Below are 19,374 nucleotides of genomic sequence, written 5' to 3'. Positions count from 1 at the left end.
AAAGTTCGGATTAGGGTAAAAGGAAGGACCGAGAAAGGCTAATTAATCCTGAAAATACCAGCGACAAATAAATGAAATTGCATAAACTTATAAATAATGGAATAGATATGTCAACCATTGCAGTTTGATTGGCTTACCATGCTGCAATGACGTCAAGATATTATTCCCAATAAAATCCTCGGGGTTTTATTGCTGCGGAACACCTCGGTTTAGACCTATTTGGTTTTTCTCTACTAACTTGTGGTTCGACAAATGGCAGTACTACTGTTGATATCTCTACATAACTATTAGCGCTACGCATTAAAACCATCCCGTGAGGCATCAACCTCATCTCGCGAGATATTACAACCAGCTCCCTCTCCCTGGGTAGCCAAACCGCCCTGCGAGGCATCAGTAACATCTCGCAGTGCAGCAAAAAAAACCATCCCGTGAGGCATCAGTCCCTTCCCACGTGACATCAAAACCAGCTCCCTTTTCATGGGTCGCCATACAGCACAGCGAGGACGCAGGCCCATCTCGCAATGCAACAAAAAAACCCTCCCTTGAGGCATCAGTACAATCCCACGGGACCTTAAAACCAGCTCACTTTTCATGGGTAGCCAAACCGCCCTGCGAGGAATCAGTACCATCTCGCAGTGCAACAAAAAAAAAACCCAACCGAGAGGCAACAGTACCAACCCACGGGACCTTAAAACCAGCTCCCTTTACCTGGGTAGCCAAACCCCCCTGCAAGGAATCAGTACCATCTCGCAGTGCAACAAAAAAAACCATCCCGTGAGGCATCAGTACCATCCCACGGGACTTCAAAACCAGCTCCCTTTTCCTGGGTAGCCAAACCTCATTTTTGTAACTTTGTAACAAATTTTGTAACAAACTTAATTATTTTTCCATTTTCTGACTTTGTGAATGGCGTTACAACGTTAAAAAAAAAGGGGTCAATTAGCGATCCTATTACTTGGGACTGTTGAGGCTGTTCTATTGGAGGATTAATTGGGGTGGTGCTCAGGGGAGTGGGAGGGTTTGTTGGGACCCATGTCTTGATCTTTTGAAGGTAATCATAAAGTTCATCTTGATCGAAATCAGGATCATTTGAGTCAAATAAAAGAGATGGAACTATGCCATTTCCCCTCCACTGTTTTACAAAATCAAAAGCAACCTTTTTGTTATATCCAGTTTCCGCCGGATCGAGAATAGGAATAAAAACTGACATATTGAGATTAAAATTTGAAAAGCAGTTATTCTAAAAATTTAAATATTTGTTTTAAACACAGCTCTTTAATTACGGACGACAGATTTTGGGCAATAAACTTCACCTTTAACAAGAAGGGTCTAATAAAATTTACTGGGTTGTTTAGTCGTGCTAAATCACTTACGAAAGGTCGTCTGTCTTACATCCAATTGCAGTTGGTCTCAATTAAATCACTAGCGTCAAATGGAGTCACAATTGAGAATTAATTTTCGATTATCGAATTCACAATGTTAAATTTTGTTTGGAAACTTTCAAATGTAGATCACACGTCGACTGTATAAAATCATGTAAAAAAAAACACCAAACGTAAAATGGCTAAGTGAAGGTAGAAACCAACCGGAGACTTTCAGTTGTAGAAATTTGAATTAGTATGTAGAAGCTATCGCGAGGAAATCCATATTAGGCATTGTGTAACAGCCTATTTCAAAATGTTCATTTAAAAGAAAATGTTTCTCAAGAAGGCGCTTTGAATAGAAAAAAGTTCAATACCTCGTAACATTTCGATGCCTTTTTATCAGTCTTTTGTAGTATTTGCGGTTCAATATCACAAGCAATTTTGGTAGCGGGCGAAATAGCTCTTAAATATGTTGCCAGTATTTAGCGTAAGATGTCGTAAGTACTTATAACGGTCACTCAAATGTCACTTGGAGGTTTTCCCCTAGTGATATATGCTCCACTAGTCTTAACCGCTTGCCACCACTCTGTAAAACCTCTATTTAAGTTCTTTCCATATACCCTTATTGTAGTGGCAGATGTAATGTTTTACGTAAATCCAAAGATAGACGATAAACGTTGGTACATGGTCTTTATTAAATAACGCGAGAATGCACATAGAGAAAATAAGGTAGCACACGAACAACTAGCTAAGACGAAAGCGAGAGATGGACTGCCTTTAGAAATGCACCAAGAATGTAACTTTCCTGGAACGGAAGTTCCAGCCCTGGGAACGACCCCTTTCCCACGACTAGCTTTAGTCCCAAGAGCTCCCCCCTGGACCGCTATCGTTGACGCATAAATGCCCAACTAACTAAGAAATGAGATACCCGGAAATGCTTCTCGAATTGATGTTAAATACTTTACACAGGTGAAGGAAATCATTGCGAGAAAATTTACGACGAGTTACTCTCGTAGCCTAAACTCGGGCAGGGTTCACATTGAAATCTTCTCAAAACGTGAGCAAAACATATACTGTGAAAAAGCTGGGACGTGGCAAGACGTCCCTGAAGACACTAAAGAGATTTAGTAGGATGATCATCGGCAAGGGCGCCGGCAGAAAGTTTTCCAGGAGGGGGGCCGCCGCCAAAATATCAGTGGTGGCTGGGTGGCAGGGAGTATACTTCAGGATATTTTTTGTAGGAATAAGTTTATTTTTAAATTCTTTTAGGAAAAAACTCTCAAATAATAAGAGCAATTAAATTATATGCAAAATGAAAGAAAAATCAAACAAACGAAAAAAAAAACGTCACAGGAGAATCTTATCAAATAGTTTGTGATAAAAAACTGGAAGTAAAGAGTGACTTAAACCAATATTCACCAAAACCAAAAATGGAATTCTCATGATAATTGCTTAGCCGACAGATTGGCTTTTTATGCTGATTCTAAATATATAAAATTCTTTGAGTTCATTGTTACCCACCCAAAACTAAAAGCTTGAGAAAATTTGCCTGATTTTTTAAAAAGAGGAAACAAATAACAATAAATAAATAAGAAAGCGATCTTATTGAAAATCCCTATATTATATATATCATATCAGAGAGTCCTACCGTAAAGGTTTCAAGCTCCGATCTTCAAAATGTGGAGTTTCGCATTGTTTTTCAGAAGAAACATCGTCGATGCAGGTTTATTTGTTTTTGTTTTTCCCAGGGGTGATTGTATCAAACCGAAGCTCCAAGATAATTGGGAGGGAGCTCATTCAAACGTAAATTGAACGCTCTTTTATAAGTTACCATACAGGTTGGGCCAGGGGAAAGTTTAGTTTTCTGCCATTTTAGGGCACCAAACAACGATTTTACCCCAAAGAGGACGAATTTACAATCAATTTAAAATTCTGAGAAGCTAGTTCATTTATAATTACCAATAGCTATAATTTGGGCTTCCCAGTTGCAAAAGAAGTAATGCCACATGGTGGCCGTACTGGATTCAACCAAGTTGATTCACTTTGTAATAAAATTAGGCAACGTTTGATGGTCTGTAATTGCGTATGAGCAATAACGAGGGGAGAGTGAGTAATTGTTTAGTTGGGGATAGGGTAGATTCCTAAAAAAGTAGGCTACATTTTAATGGCTAACTGCTTACTCTTCATTAGGCTTCAGATAAATGTTGAAAGAGGTAGGGGAAAAGTAAGAATTAATTAAAGTGTTTCTCTATACAGCTAAAATATTACATTCCCATATCTATCAGCACAGAGGTGGAAAAGGCAAGGCAGGCCATCATCAGCCCCGCCAGGAAATTTCTTTGGGGTGGCAAATACTGCTAGAAACTTAGTCTTCAACAATTTTAAATGGTAATATTTTTCTTTTTCTATTTATATGAAGTACTTTGATGTATTTGAACAAATGTAGGTAGTGTATTTATCGACAAGAAAATCCAATTGTAGAGCTTGTGATGGCTTCAGTTATGCAGAAGATCGAAAGTCTAACAGAATTCCCATACAAGCAATAATACGCCTTTTCATCCAACCGAAATGCGTTAGTAGTAATAATATTAACAACGACTTTTTACCAAAAAATTACTGTTCCCAATTTTTTAAGTATATTTAAGTTTTATCCAAAATTGAAATTGCAAAGTTAAACGTAGGACGGTACTAATCAATGAACAATTATTGATTTGCACATTTTAAGAGCAATTAACCAAGGATTTAAGAGACCGGTACCTCAAATTATATCAAACAGTTCGTGGTAACGAACTGTAAGTAAGGAGCGATCCAACCCATCAGCAACCGAGACTCTAAAAAACGGAATTCTAAAGGCAACAGATTTATCAAAACGACCAAATTTTTATGCTGATTTTAAATATATAAGTTTTATCAAGTTTAGTCCCTACTATAGAAGTTTCAAGCTCCAATCTGCAAAAATGTGGAATTTTGTATTTTTTGCCCTAAGAAAGATCACGGATGCGTGTTTATTTGTTTTTTCTTTATTTTTTCCCAGGGGTGATCGTATCGAACCGGGGGCCCTAGAATATCGCGGGAGGGCTCATTCGAACGGAAATTAAAAGTTCTACTGTCCTTTTTAAGTTACCAAAAAAATGGAGGGCAACTAGGCCCCCTCCCACGCTCATTTTTTCCCAAAGTTATCCGATTAAAATTTTGAGATTGCTATTTTGTTCAGTATGGTCGAAAAATTATGTCTTTGACGATGACTTAATCACCCACAGATCCCGAGCGAAGGTCTGTAAGTTATGCCCATATTATAAGTTATGCCCAGTTATAACTTTGCCCAATGTTTACATATAGTATTGGTTATTGGAAAGTATACAGAAGTTTTCCAGGGGGAATTTTTTGGTAGTGGGGAGGGGGACCGGTGTTACGTGGGAAGATCGTTCCATGAAAGAAGTTATTATGGGGGAAGGGACATTGTTATGAAGGGAGTGCCGGATTTCCCATTATTATTAAAAAAAAAACGATCAGAAATTAAATAATAAAAAAAAATTCAATTGAAAGTAGGGAGCAACATCAAAATTCAAAACCAACAGAAATTAATACGTATATGATTGGGTTCGCCCCCCACTCATTATTTCGCTCTTTACGCTGAAGTTATTTTTTTCATCAGAGCTATTTATTCTGATTAACGGCCTTTGTGATTAAGGGATCATTCTTAATGAATTGGAACAAAATTTGGACTTAGCGTAAAGAGCGAGGTATTGACTAGAGGGTGAACCCCCTAATACACGTAATAAAAATATACGAATATGGAAGTTCGTTACGTAAGTTAATTCGTAAGTTACGCCAGAACAAAATTTCGAGAAAGCCATTTAGCCAAAAAAAAGTGAAATTGATATGCAAATTTCGTTTTAATTATTCATGTACGGTGAGCCAAAATAAAAGCTGCATTAACTCAAAAATGCTCAGTAATTAAATAAAAAAACAAGTTTTTTAACTGAAAGTAAGGAGCGACGTTAAAACTTAAAACGTACAGAAATTATTCCGTATATGAAAGGGGCTGCCCCCTTCTCAATCCCTCGCTCTTCACGCTAAAGTTTGACTCTGTCTCACAACTTTGTTTTTTAAAACAATAAAAAACGTTAGCTTTTTTTGTTTTTTAAACAAAATTTTAAACAACATTGTTTTTTAAAACTTGTAATACAAATGTATACTTTAAACTAAAGACTTTAGACTAAATTAGCTTTTGTTTCAAAGAATTATGATGCGTAAGCCTTTTTTATGTATGATCACTCCCCTAGCTATTCCTTAGTTTTACAGTTTTTCTTATCCCTTGTTTTCTCCCCTAGCTTTCCTTATCTTGGAGTAAGTTGCTAAATAAAATGCAACGCCTTTAATCAGCTTTCTTTTATATTGATGCACATACAAAATGCTATTCACTAAGATTCAAAGCATTGTCCCCAGTCCACCTCTTAATTTTTTTTTTTTTTTTTTTTTTTTTTTTTATTGAGAGCTGTAATTAGGTCCTTTTATACTACATTTTGCCGCGATATTTGTAGAGGTAAAGTGACAAAAACAATCATCTGATCATAAACTTTTTTTATAAGGATCCGGTGGATGTCAAAAAACCAGCTTGATTTGAATCTAATGTACCTTTTTAGATTAGAATATTTTTATTGAAGCGCAAATATATATACAATCTTGATCTTGGTAGCGCACATAGCCTACCAGGCGGCATACTTGAGCGCAACAAATTCAACACAAACAAAACAGAGGCTCTCTTAACTAACTTTTCAAACAAAAGAATTGGAACTAATCCCGTACATATTTAACTTATATAGTTCTTCAGTAACATCTGAAACAATCGCTTATCAGAATGATCCCGGATTTTAGCTGGAATTGATCTCCAGATTCGTGGCCAAGGGGGTGCTACCATTTCGACTAACCGTCACAAGCACTAAACGTCATAACTTCTAAAAGGAAAATCCGTCAGAGCCACTAACCATCATAGCATCTAAATAATTTTTAAGTTCATATAATAGCAATAAGTATATAATAGTTTAGAAACAAATTACGGCTATATATTTACACATCAGGAGGGGGAGGGGGTGGTAAAGAATAGCATATTTTAAATACGTAACCTAACTTAGGTACTCTTTCCCCCTAAACCCCAAAAACCTAAAGTTTTAAATTTTAGATTTTATGACGGTTAGTGGTTCTGACGGATTTTTTTGTCGATGTTATGACGGATTTTGTAGACGAAATGACGTTAGTGCTCCCAACGGTTAGATGTTGTGACGCCTTCCCGTGGCCAAGTATGACGAACGCCAAAGCGCATTCTCAATGTTCGATTAATTTCACATGAAAAATCGGATCTATGAGTTGTCGGGTAATCGTGGCAACGGGAACTAGTTGGGAATATCCTAGAAAACTTCAAAGGAAACATACTGCATAAACGGTCATCGCAACTATTAAAAATAAAAGTTGGTCCGAAGAAAAAGTCCCACGAGTCCCGTAGAGATGTCTAATTGATGAACTATAGTCAATACTCAAAAGTTTTCTCATTAATTTATTTTGAAGTATTTGAAGTGATTTAAAAACAGATAAAATGTTAGCAACCCTTACAGAAACGCAACAAAGAACAAATAGCTGAATGAACGAATAATAGACGCTTTTTAGAATGTTATTTGAGAAAAATGACAAAGGCGTGATAGCATACCAGTGCTTCTGGAAACTTTAAAAGATAGTAATCTTATATTTTTATGAAACGACAAATTTTTATCCAGAATAACACGAAGGACACAGACATGAGGTACTCCGTAATTAATTGGGAAAAATATCAGGGAGACTTTGAGATTTACCAATACACCCGAGCCGTCTCCCAGAAACATTAAATGCAAAAAAATATGAAAGCATGTGATGAAAAACTGTGGCACTTAAGCTTAGAAAGAAGAAAGGAATGTCACCAAGGCTTCGTCTAAAGCTTTGGCAGCATCAAGAAAAATCCCCAAGGCATGATGACCGTGATCCAATGAAAAGGTAAATTTGATTTACCTTTTATGAATACAAATTTGGAAAAATGTATGATATTAGCCTATTATCCAATAAATATCTTTGCAAATGTCAAATAGTAATTTTTTCCGAAATTTTTTTTTCTAAAAACCAAAAGCCGAGACACTCCTGAATAATTTGAAGAATTAAATGAACTGACAGCTGTATGTACTGGTATAACATTGACTGCTTTTAATAGCTCTGGAGAAACCCCACGGTCAATGATAGATTAAAAATATGTAGCAATAAAGGTGACTTAGTTGACTATCTGCATTACAGTTTGAGCTCAAAATCCAAAATTCATCAGCAGAAAAACTGTTTAAGCTTTACAATATTTTCTTTTTTATCTCTTGAGGACCAATCTCGGAAAAAGTAAACAATCTTTTGGCAAACTTTCTGAATTGATCATTACCTCGAACAGAAGAAAAATTCAACAGCTTATTAACAGCCAATGCAAGCGTAGAGCCAATGTTACTAAAATAATTACCATGGGTATGTTTATTTATCTTCGGTTCTCTAATTTTTTCCTATTTATATCGAGGCAATCAAAATTAGTACTTTCACGAATACGAGCATGCATTTTTTTTATTTATCAGTTTCCATGTCTTTCATATATCAGATTTGTATGCCAGAAAGTTATAATTATAATAATTTCTCTTCGCATGTCTTATGATTGAATTTAGCTTATTCCTGTAAACTATATTTAAACGACTTAGGTGTCTGCAGTTTTGAATATTTCCTAGATTTTTTTTATTTTCCTGTTTAATGGCATCAAATGTCTTCTTTTAAACATGGGTCATATTACTGTGCAAACTTTCCGTGAGAAACTCGTGGCATCGTAGCTCATACCGCAGTCGAATCATTTACTCAATAAAATCGGAGTGCAGCATTTGCATTATCTCAGACCTAAACCGAACTCCAATCACGATCATCAATTAACTGCCGAAGGACTTCATAATCAGTCCCTAAAATCATGATGAATTATATACTTTATGATACAATTACAGATAATATAATGAATAAACCAAATTTTTCAAAAGAATCATGCTTAAGCTAACATCCAGAAAAGTTTGGTATTTCTTTCTTAATCCCTGATTTAGCGGCAAAGCCTCAGGTAAGTAACAGAATCCTAATACAGTCCCTAACGATATTGAAATATCATTTCCCTTGTACGCTATCTAAAATTTTCTGTAATGTTGAACTTACTACACAGATTTGAATCTTCGTCTTCGCCTTCCTCACAATCGTTTTCGCCGTCACATTGCCATCTTGTTGGTATGCATTTACCGTTTTTACACTTAAGGTGGCTATCCCCGCAGAAATCATCGGTTTTAGCTGAAAAAAAAGTTATGCCTTTTTCAAACAAAGAAATTTGCATAATAAATAAATAGAAAAATTAAACTTATTAGCTTTCAGAACGAAAAATTAGACATTTGGACGAACAACCATTCGCTTTTAATGTTCCTTTAACATACGGTAACAATAATATATACAAAAAATACTTTTAAAAAAATAAATGTGACGAAAAAGAGATTTTGACACTAAACATGTCCTGATTCATTGATGCAAGTTGTAGAAAATCAAAACAGAAGAAAAACAAAAAGATGAACAGTGATAACATAAAAGCGGACAGAAAAAAGGCAAAGCACTTTTTCGGAAAAAAGCTTATTTTTTAAATCTACGGATAAATAATAAATAATTTACTGATAACAAGCTGAAAAGAGCAAATACCTAAATAATTAAAAAACAAAATATTTTAAACGATGCACAAACATACAAGCAATGTACTGGGAAACTAGGCTATAAGACTGTCATTTGATACTTCTTAAGACCTAAATGATTTAAGTTAACAGTTGATACAATTGTATCCCTAATTTAAGAATTTAGAATACCACAAAGAGTGCTTACAAAAATTGTCTGTTATCTTAATATCCCTCTCTGCGTATTTTAAGTTAGATTATAATAAGGTCTCTAAAATGTTGTTATTTGGACATCAACCAAAAGGGGACATGAGATCCTAACCAAGTTTGGTTGGAATTAAGAACTATGCTCATAGTCATACAGTTCTAAGGTCTGCACCATTCACCTATTCAGGGAGAACGAGGTTTGGATCCCCCGCCGGTCCCCCCCCCCACTCAGGTTGGAACAAGATGCCTTCTCCCCTGAAGAAATTTGCTGACGAATAACGTGTTAATGGATAGAGAAGAGAATAAATACGACAGTGTTTGTATTTCTTACTCATTCACTTTCTTCTTAAACATGATTGTGAATTCAAAGATTTGCAGAATATCTACTGCTTAAACTTTTTACTTGGACTTATTCCAATTAATTACGCATTTTTTTTTCGTCACCGTTAGTCCCATTTCATAGCTCAAACCATTCAGAGCTCAACACTACATTGTGGTCCTGACATATTCCTATTCCTTTGCCTATTTGCTGACATTTTAAAATCCCTCTTCATTTGTTTTATGACGTTTACCTTACCAATGATTAGAAAAAAAGAATAGCTAAAGAATTATTTACATTTTCGTATCTCCGCTTTCTTCTTTAATAAGATATTGAATCCAAAGATCATCAGGATATCTGCTCCTGACACTTTCTAATGAATTATATACAAAACGGAGTTTTTATCTCTAGGCTCTACATCATGTTCCTGACAGCCAAGGCGAACAGTAGCAAAAATTTATGACATAGACTATATTAAAGACAAATTTGGAGGAGGAAGGCAGTTTTCAGTGAGTAATAATTGTTTTTAACTTTCATTAATGTCTTCCATCAAAGTTTCTTATTTTATGTACTTATGCTAAATTACAGGACTTTCAACTTATATTTAAAGAACATTGAGAGGTCTAACTACATTTCTCCCGTTTTAGTTGTAATATATAATCCTCAAGCATGAGATATCGGGCTAAAGAAGATTACTATGTAAAACTAGAGGCGCCTATTCACTAATATGTAGGGAGAGTGGCAAAATATATTTTCAAAACCTGGAGGGAGGAATGTTGTTACTTTTTCAATGCTTTCAACAAGCGTATAAAAAAGGCGTTTTCAATGAAAATACAAGAACAACTCCAAAATCTAAGGAGGAGGTAAAAAGTTTGCCCCCTCCGAAAATGAAGCGCCTGTGCATGACAGCTTCACATAGGATGAATTGCGAGAACATAGTTCGTGTGAGTGAGTCGAGCCAACTTTCAAATCAAGAATCTAGGAAATTTTCCGGCCAAAGGCTAAAAGCTTATTGAATCATGGTAATAAAGTTGAAAATAGATCTTGTCAATGGCAATAAAAACCCTAAAAAACGGGAAGTTGGCAGTAATGTTAGTGTACACCAAAAAGTTTGCTTTCTCCATTGATTCCAAATATGTAAAATTTAACAAGTTTAAAACTAGAGGCAAAAGGTATTAGCGTAAGCAAATCTACATAAACATTTTCAAAATGAAGTGATATGCCCCCAAAAGAGCTACCATCTATAAGAATATTTTACCATTAAATTCAAAAAGGCAAAGAACCCTAAAACGGATGTTTAAATCTTATATTAGACTAAAACATCGTATTTTCCCCAAACGAATGGTTTTAAATACGTTTTTTTACATGCCTCATCGTATCGAGCCAGTGATTATACAATATTAAGATATATATATATATATATATATATATATATATATATATATATATATATATATATATATATATATAGCGCTGCCTAAGTAAAGAACGATGTTGGCACAATGTGTTTTTTTTTTCTCCATACCCGGACACTTCGTATCGAAGGAGTTATCGTAGAAACTTCGAAAAGGACTCATTCGATTGGAAATTGGAGTGCCTAGCGCCCTTTTTAATAGTCGAAAGTGATTGGAGGGCAACTAGCCCCCCCCCCACGAATATCATTCCCCCAGACACATCCAATCAAAAATGTGAGATAGCCATTTTGTTCAGCGTAGTTGGTTTACAGATAGAAAATATGTTTTTGAGGAGGAAACTCCCCCACAACCCTCCGGGCAAGGGTTTTAAGTTATGCCCTAGGGGTTTGTAGGGTTTTTATTGAAGGCATTGTCGTAGAAACTTCAAAAAAGGCTCCTTCGATTGGAAATTGTAAGGGCTAGTGCCCTTTTTAATAGTCGAAAGTGATTGGAGGGCAACTAGCCCCCCCCCGCCACGCCCAGCATTCCCCCAAACACATCCAATCAAAATTTTGAGATAACCATTTTGTTCAGCGTAGTTGATTTCCAAATAGAAAGTATATTTTTGAGGAGGACACTTCCCCAAAACCCTCAGGGCAAGGATTATAAGTTATGCCCTGGGGGCATATAAGGTTTTTATTGAAATCTTTGTCGTAGAAACTTGAAAAAGGGCTCGTTCAATTTGAAATTCAAAGAGCTAGCACCCTTTTTAATAGTGAAAGTGACTTGAGGGTAACTAACCCCCCTCTCACGCCCACCTTTTCCCCAAACACATTCAATCAAAATTTTTAGATAGCCATTTTATTCAACGTAGTTGAAAGTTTTGGAAATTAGATCTTTAAGGATAACAACCCCTCCCCCACAGCCCTCAGAACAGAAATTACAATAATTAACCGAGTCAAACTCAAAACGAGCAGAAATTAGTATTAATATAAAAAATACAAATGAATGTGCATTGTCAGTTTAATACACATATACTGAAATTCAGAAATCAAAATGTTAATATTATTTGATTTATTAAAGTTATAGTAAAAACATTTATATTTTTTCAGTAAAGTGCAAATTTTGTTCTGGCCTTGGGAAGGCATAGGGGTTTTGCGTCCAACTTATGTTAATTTCTGCTCGTTTTGAGTTAGACTCGGTTGTCCTAATTATTGTAATTTCTGTTCGTTTTGGGTTGCATTTATTTATCGATGCTGATTTGTGGTAGTTTCACGCTTGGTAGATTATTTGATTTTATTTTTGCTCATTTTTTGTTAAACAGAGTTCTTAACTTTTCTTTGAAAAACTTATTTTGTGTAAAATGTTTTTTTTTACACAGAAAACAGTCCGAATTTGATTCTCTCAATGACCTCCGAATTCATTTATTTGCCAGAAAAAAGAACTTAAACAGCTTAGCCCCAACAGATGTTTCTTTCGGATATCAAGTCAAGAGATCTATACTTCAGTGGAACATTATTCTTCAGGCTGTGATTCCTAAGCCCTATATCTTCAACCCACTTGAGTTTGGCTGGACCCATCACGACATTTCAGGAGTCAGTCCAGTGACTTCAGCGCTGACCCCCTGGCCTCCATCTGTCAACAAGACTTCAACCTTTTGTTACTGTAAAACTGTGTGTGGTAAAAAGTGCCCTTGTTTCAGGATAAATTCATGCGAAATTCTTGGCGCATAGGATGGACGATGTGGTCCCGATAGTGACGATTCGGACAAGGATTAGCGGGATTTTTTTTGTATGTTTGAGGAAAACCGTTGGGATATGCGGAAATTGCATTTTGACAGGCTTTACCTGTAGCTTTACTTATAGTAGTTAAAATAATAAACACTCTTTAATAATGTTACAGGTTTAAGCTTTCAGCTTCTGTCGAGCAGGGTTCTTCCGTGTCCGTTTACTACCTTGCAAAGATTGTAAGTTGACTATAATCTGGATTTACAGCTATATTTGTAAGAAAATCGGAGCTTATAGCAAATTAAATAGCATAGAGTAACTAAAGTTGAAACACGATGACCAAGTTAAAACTACCGTTGGACTCGGCGTCAAAATTTGGCATAAAAACATGTCTTGCAATACCATTATTCAAAAACAAAATGTTAGGCCTACAAATAAGTAATTAGCCTAAAACAAAAGAAGTTAAGATTGGGCTGCGAAGTCTTATCAGCAGATAAACTGAAAATCAGTCAGCATTGTAAATACATTTTGAATTTAAGACAAAAAAAAAGAAAAATAAGGTTGATACTTGGTTGAAAATAAAATTAATATTCGGATTGGGCGTTAAATTTTAGCATAAAAGATGTGTCACGTCATCATTTTGGAAAAATGAATTTTTGTATATATTTTTTGGCCTATACTTTTTCAAATAACTCTACACGGCTTCACGGAACAATTTAAGCATTGAACTTTACGGCAATGTGAACCTAAATACGGAAGGTAAATTCTGGAAAAGAATGAAAAACACAAAAAATATAGAAAGGTCCGAGATACGTGGTTTAGTTGAAAATGAACCTTTGAATTTTGAGATTTTCGGGGAAAATTAATAAATATTAGCCTATAGCTCCTGGGCTATGCAAGATATCGGAAATAATTTAACATATTCTATGAGAAGACCACATTAGGACCAACTTGGGATGTCGCACCAACTTGGGATGTCGGGTTTTTCGCTACAAGTCGCCCCCCACTATCACACTATAACTGCGCTAAGTCCCCCAAAACACTTTTCAGCCATTTCTCGTTAAAATTTTTATTTCAAGTCATCCACATGGGTTTTTCGCTAGCAACTCGCCCCCCCCCCTATCATACTATAACTACGCTAAGACATCCTTCTGCCAATCAACCCATCTCCCCCCAAAACACTTTTCAGGTATTTCTCGTTAAAAATTTTATTTTCAAGTCACTCATATAAGCTTTACGCGAGGAACTTGGACCACAGTACAATACTATAATTAGTCTATGACATCCAGCTCCATCACAATTCGAATTGTTTATTATACATGACGAATTAACGAAGTAAAGCTATTTATTATTAAAATTCTTTTCTTACCATCTACATCTCTCTTAGTATCAACTTTTTACTATAGTATAACTTTAAATTGACAACACTGTTCAAACATCACTTGTGTATTATACAGTACACATCGAAGAAGTAAAGCTAGGTCAAGTCATAAGACCACCCCTTCTTTTCTCCACCTTCATACGATCCAATTCGCGAATGTTATCTAGCTCTATTTTTTTCCTATTATTCAATTAATATCGTTCGTATAGTCCAATTCGCAAATGCTATCTACCGACACATTCATATCAAACTATTCTTGGCTAAAGGCAATTGTCCAAAAAAATCAGAAACCGCTGTTGATAGCACAAACTTCAAAGAAATGGAACAGTGGATAACGCATGGGTGATAGACAGCTTTACCTACAAAATCATTCCTAAATACGCAATTTGGCAATCTCTAGTTTTCGATTAAAAAAAAAAACAGTCTAATTCTCTTATACAATCACAACCATACTCTCAAAACGTGTTTGACCACTTTATAGGTAAAGGTTTGCCAGATTTTTTAAAATGTCCACGTGTAACTGTAGTGTCTCAGGCGTAGGTTTTCCTGTCCCGTTTCTTGTACCCTTTCATGTACCCCTCAAATCTTATACACTCTTACTACTCCCGTATAACCGAACCCCGGTGCAACTGAACCCCCGTGCAACTGAACTCCCGTGCTACTGAACTCTCGTGCTACTGAACCCTCATGCAACTGAACCCCCCTGTAACTGAACCCTCGTGCAACTAAACCCCCGTGCAACTAAACCCCATTTAACTAAACCCCCGTGTAACTGAACCCCCTTGTAACTAAACCCCCGTGTAACTGAACCCCCGTGTAACTGAACCCCCGTGCAATTGAACCCTCGTGCTACTGAACCCTCGTGCAACTCAACCACCGTACTAACATTGGGTAAAACACAATAGGGTTACGAACCATATTTATTTAACTGTGGTATAGTTATTTAACCTTAAAACTGTTTTCAATAAAATGGTCGTCCCAAAATTTAGATCGGATGTATTCGGGGGAAAAATGGGGTAGGGGGGAAGCCCTCCGATCACTTTTAACTCTGAAAAAGTGCACTGGAAATTTTTATTTCGAATCGAATGAGCCCCCCCCCCCAAAGTTCATACAAAAAATTTTCTACAAAAACCTTATGTGTTAGCAATGAACAACTAGCTTAACTTACAGCCCTTGCCCCAGATACTGCTGGTGGGGTTGTTAATCCCAAAGACATAGTTATTTGATCTTCATACTATTTTGAAAAAAATGTTTATTTTTATTTTGATGGTATTTATTTGGGGGGGGGGTGTCAGTTAAGAGGGAAAGGCTGTTTGTCCTGTGATTACCTTTGATTCTTCGAAATTGAACTTGAACTTTCAATTTCCAATCAAATGAGCCTCCTTCAAAGTTTTTACATATATACCTTCTATACAAACCTTAAATTTTAACAATTGGTAACTTGCAATAACATACAGATTGCTGATACAGGTGTATCAGCAAATTTTTCGGAACAGCTTAGTATATCAAGATGAAATTTCTGGGGCATCTACCTGCTACTACTGCTATTAATACTGCTGCTACTACTACTAATTCAACACTATTATTACTTCTACTACTCCCACTACGACCTCTGCTACTATTAAACTAGCACTATTAAGGCTATGCATATCAAGATGAAAATTTGACAGAAAATTTGAGGTAGAACTTGAACTAAATCAAAAGACACTATGTGCATGCAAATGGAACTTCTCAAAAAGGGATTTGTGTATTAAGTTGGGACTTTCAGAGAGTGCTTAAAGGGAAAATCAATTCACCAAAAGGAAATATGTGCACGCTCAGGGCTGGATTTACCATTAGGTCCCTAGGCCCGGACCTAGAAGCGCATAATGCTAGCGGGAGCAATAAATTATCACTGAATAATTTTTTCTTGACAAAAACTGGACTGATGTGATTTATCGTCGCCAGGTGCACTCTACCGCCACGCTGCCTATTCACAGAAAAGTGACTTTAAAACAACACAGGAATTCCATGGTCACTTATAAACTGTCAGATGTCTCCCAAGAATGGTAGCTGAGAATTCGTTGCACGGGGGTTCGGTTATACGGGGGCTCAGTTGCACGGGGGTTCAGTTACATGGGGGTTCAGTTACATGGGGGTTCAGTTACATGGGGGTTCAGTTACACGGGGGTTTAGTTAAATGGGTTGAGATGCACGAGGGTTCAGTTAAAGGGGGTTCAGTTGCACGGGGGTTCGGTTATACGGGGTTTTGTTACAGGGGTTCAGTTGCTTGGGGTTCAGTTACACGGGGGTTCAGTTACAATGGAAAGGTATGGCGGGTGTTAATACTGTGCCATCTGTTTCAAATTTGACCCAACAGTATAGCACGGAATTCTAATTTTTTGGGGTAAACAAACATACTTTTTATTACTTTTCTTTTCAAGTTCTTTACATTTTTTTTTAACGACGTGTCAGGTTTCAGATGGAATGGAAGCATGGCTTTTCATGGATATAGTAACTTTGATTACAGGTTTAGCCATTTCTCTGTTATTAATTAAAAAAAAAACTTTCCGAAAAATAAGTTTTTCAAAGAAAAGTAAAGGCAATTTTAAACTTAAGCTCAGAAGATACAAATAACTTTTAAAATTCAAACTAAAACGACCAGAAATTACTATTAAAAAATAAATGAAACCAAAAACGAACAGAAATTAAATAAACAATTATAGCAAAAACCTACAACAAGTAATAATGTAAATGAATAAATTGATCTTAAAGCGAGTAATGCTTAGATTGAATATGAATATCAAGCTTAAAACAAAAAAAAATATTTTCCTATTTAAGTATAAATGAAACTTAAAACGAACAGAAATTAAATAAACAATCAATGCAAACAGACATACAATAGATATTAATGTAAATTAATAAGTAAATCTTAAAACGAGTGAAACTTAAATTGAATAGGCAAATCAAGCTTGAAACGAAAAAAAATCACCACAAAAAAGAGTTTGGGTATGACCCCCTTCTCTCACTGTAAAAGTCTAAAACCTACTGCGTCATTGGCGCTTTACTGAAAACCAATTTTATGACAAATATTTTATTTTGTACTTAATATTGAAAATAAACCTTAAAATTAAAATAACATTTTGAACCGATGAGCTTTCAGCAATTACTACCATTATACATCAAATGTTAAGTTTCGTTCATTAACCCATTTTAAAGTTGTTAAATACGAATGTAGTTTCCCTACAAACAAGCGTTTGGGTACTGCCTTCTTTCCTAACTGTAAATAAAACCAAAAGCCTACTGCGTCATTGGAGCTTAACTGAAAACGGATTGTATAACAAATATTTTCTTTTCCAGTTCTCACAGTATTGAAAATAAAATACAATTACAGTGAAATAAATTCATGAACTGATGGATCTTTCAACAATTAATATCATTATACATCAAATATTCAATTTGATGTTGTTTATACTATCCAAGACTGTTCAAGACGCATACAGTTTTCAGTAAAGCGCCAATGACGCAGTAGGTTTTAGACTTTTACAGTGAGAGAAGGAGGTCATACCCAAACTCTTGTTTGTGGTGATTTTTGTTCGTTTCAAGATTGATTAGCATATTCAATTTACGTTTCACTCCTTTTAAGATTTATTTATTAATTTAAATTTATCTGATGTTTACCTCGGAGTTTACTATTTTTAACAAAATTGCTATCTCGAAATTTTTATCGGATGGGTTTGGGGAAAAAGGGCGTGGGGGGACTAGATTAAGCTTCGGTCTCTTTTGACTCTTTAAAAGTGAACTAGAACTTTTTATTTTCAACCAATTGAGTCCTCTGTGAAGTTTATAAGAGTGTCACTTCGATAAGAACCGTATATAACACTAGATTATGACCTGAAACAACTGTTCCTGGACCCTTAGTGGTTATGTCGACCCCGGAGTTTTAATGTCTTATGGTTGGAATATTTTTAACAAAATGGTCACCTGAAATTTTTATCGGATGGGTTTATCCATCCGACACCCCCAAAGGCGTGGAGGGTGGGAGGGGCTAGTTGCCCTCTGATCTTTTTTCACTCTGAGAAAATGAACTACAACTTTTAATTTCCATTCAAATGAACCCTCTCTGAAGTTTATACGAGCATACCTTCCATAAGAATCATATATGCCCCCAGAGCAATAGTTATAACGCCTGCCCCGGCCCTTGCGGGAGGGGGGGGGTGTCGACACAGGAGTTTTTCTTATCTGATCTTTGAACTATTTTTAAAAAAATGGCTACCTCAATTTTTTATCAGATGTATTTTGGGAAAAAAGGGCTTGGGGGTCAGTTGCCCTCTGATCACTTTTGACTCTTCAAAAGGGCACTAGAACTCGATTTCCAATCGAATGAGTCCCCTTTGAAGTTTATACGACGACCCCTTCTATATGAACAGCCTCTGGGAAAGAAATAAATGGAGTGTGGGGGGCGGCTAGCTGCCCTCTAATCACTTTTGACTCTTAAAAAGTGAATTACAACTTTCAATTTCCAATAAAATGAGCCCTCTAGGAATTTTATACGAGCATCCCTTCCATAACAACCATATATGCCCCCAGGGGATAACTTACAACACCTGCCCACGGGCCCTGGGGGATTTTTTTCGACGCCGGAGTTTTTTGTTATCAGAACTTTGAACTATTTTTAACAAAATGTCTATCTCAAAATTTTTATCTGATTCATTTAGGGCGTGGAGGAGGGGGAGCTAATTGCCCTCCGATCTCTTTTTACTCTTAAAAAGGGTACTAGAAATCTCGATTTCCAATCAAATCAACCCTCTCTGAAGTTTATACGATCATCCCTTCCATAAGAACCATATATGCCCCTAGAACATTACTTACAACGCCTCCCCCAGGCCCTGGGAGGTTGCTCCGACACAGGAATTTTTCTTATCTGACCTTTGAACTATTTTTAACGAAATGGCTATTATAAAAATTTTATCGGATGGGCTTGGGGAAAAAGGGTGTGTGTGGGGGGGGGGGGGGAACTAGTTTCCCTTGGACATATTTTGAATCTTAAAAATTGAACTAGAACTTTCAATTTTCAGTCAAATGAGCCCCCTCTGAAGTTATACGAGCATCCCTTTCATAAGAACCATACATGCCCTTAGGGCATAACTTGGAACGCCTTCCCCTGTGCCCTGGAGGAAGCTATTGACACCGGATTTTTTCTTATTCGACCTTTGAACTATTTTTAACAAGATGTTTATCTCAAAATTTTCATCAGATGGGTTTTG

The 19,374-nt window shown here is 36.1% G+C and overlaps 1 protein-coding gene across 1 annotated transcript in view; it reads right to left on the bottom strand.

The window, feature by feature from the left end:
• Window positions 1-19,374, bottom strand: part of LOC148956676 (uncharacterized) — a 275,875-nt gene that overhangs the window by 215,221 nt on the left and 41,280 nt on the right. Inside the window, exon 5 of the mRNA XM_089091698.1 lies at window positions 8,607-8,735. Coding sequence (XP_088947824.1) covers window positions 8,607-8,735 — 129 coding nt within the window. The remainder of the gene's footprint in view (window positions 1-8,606; window positions 8,736-19,374) is intronic.

Source organism: Artemia sp. Qi Xiang Cuo, chromosome 1, assembly GCF_049724085.1.
Source record: "Artemia sp. Qi Xiang Cuo chromosome 1, ASM4972408v1, whole genome shotgun sequence".
NCBI classification, from domain to species: Eukaryota; Metazoa; Arthropoda; class Branchiopoda; order Anostraca; family Artemiidae; genus Artemia; species Artemia sp. Qi Xiang Cuo.
This window is presented reverse-complemented; position numbering and strand designations above follow the sequence as displayed.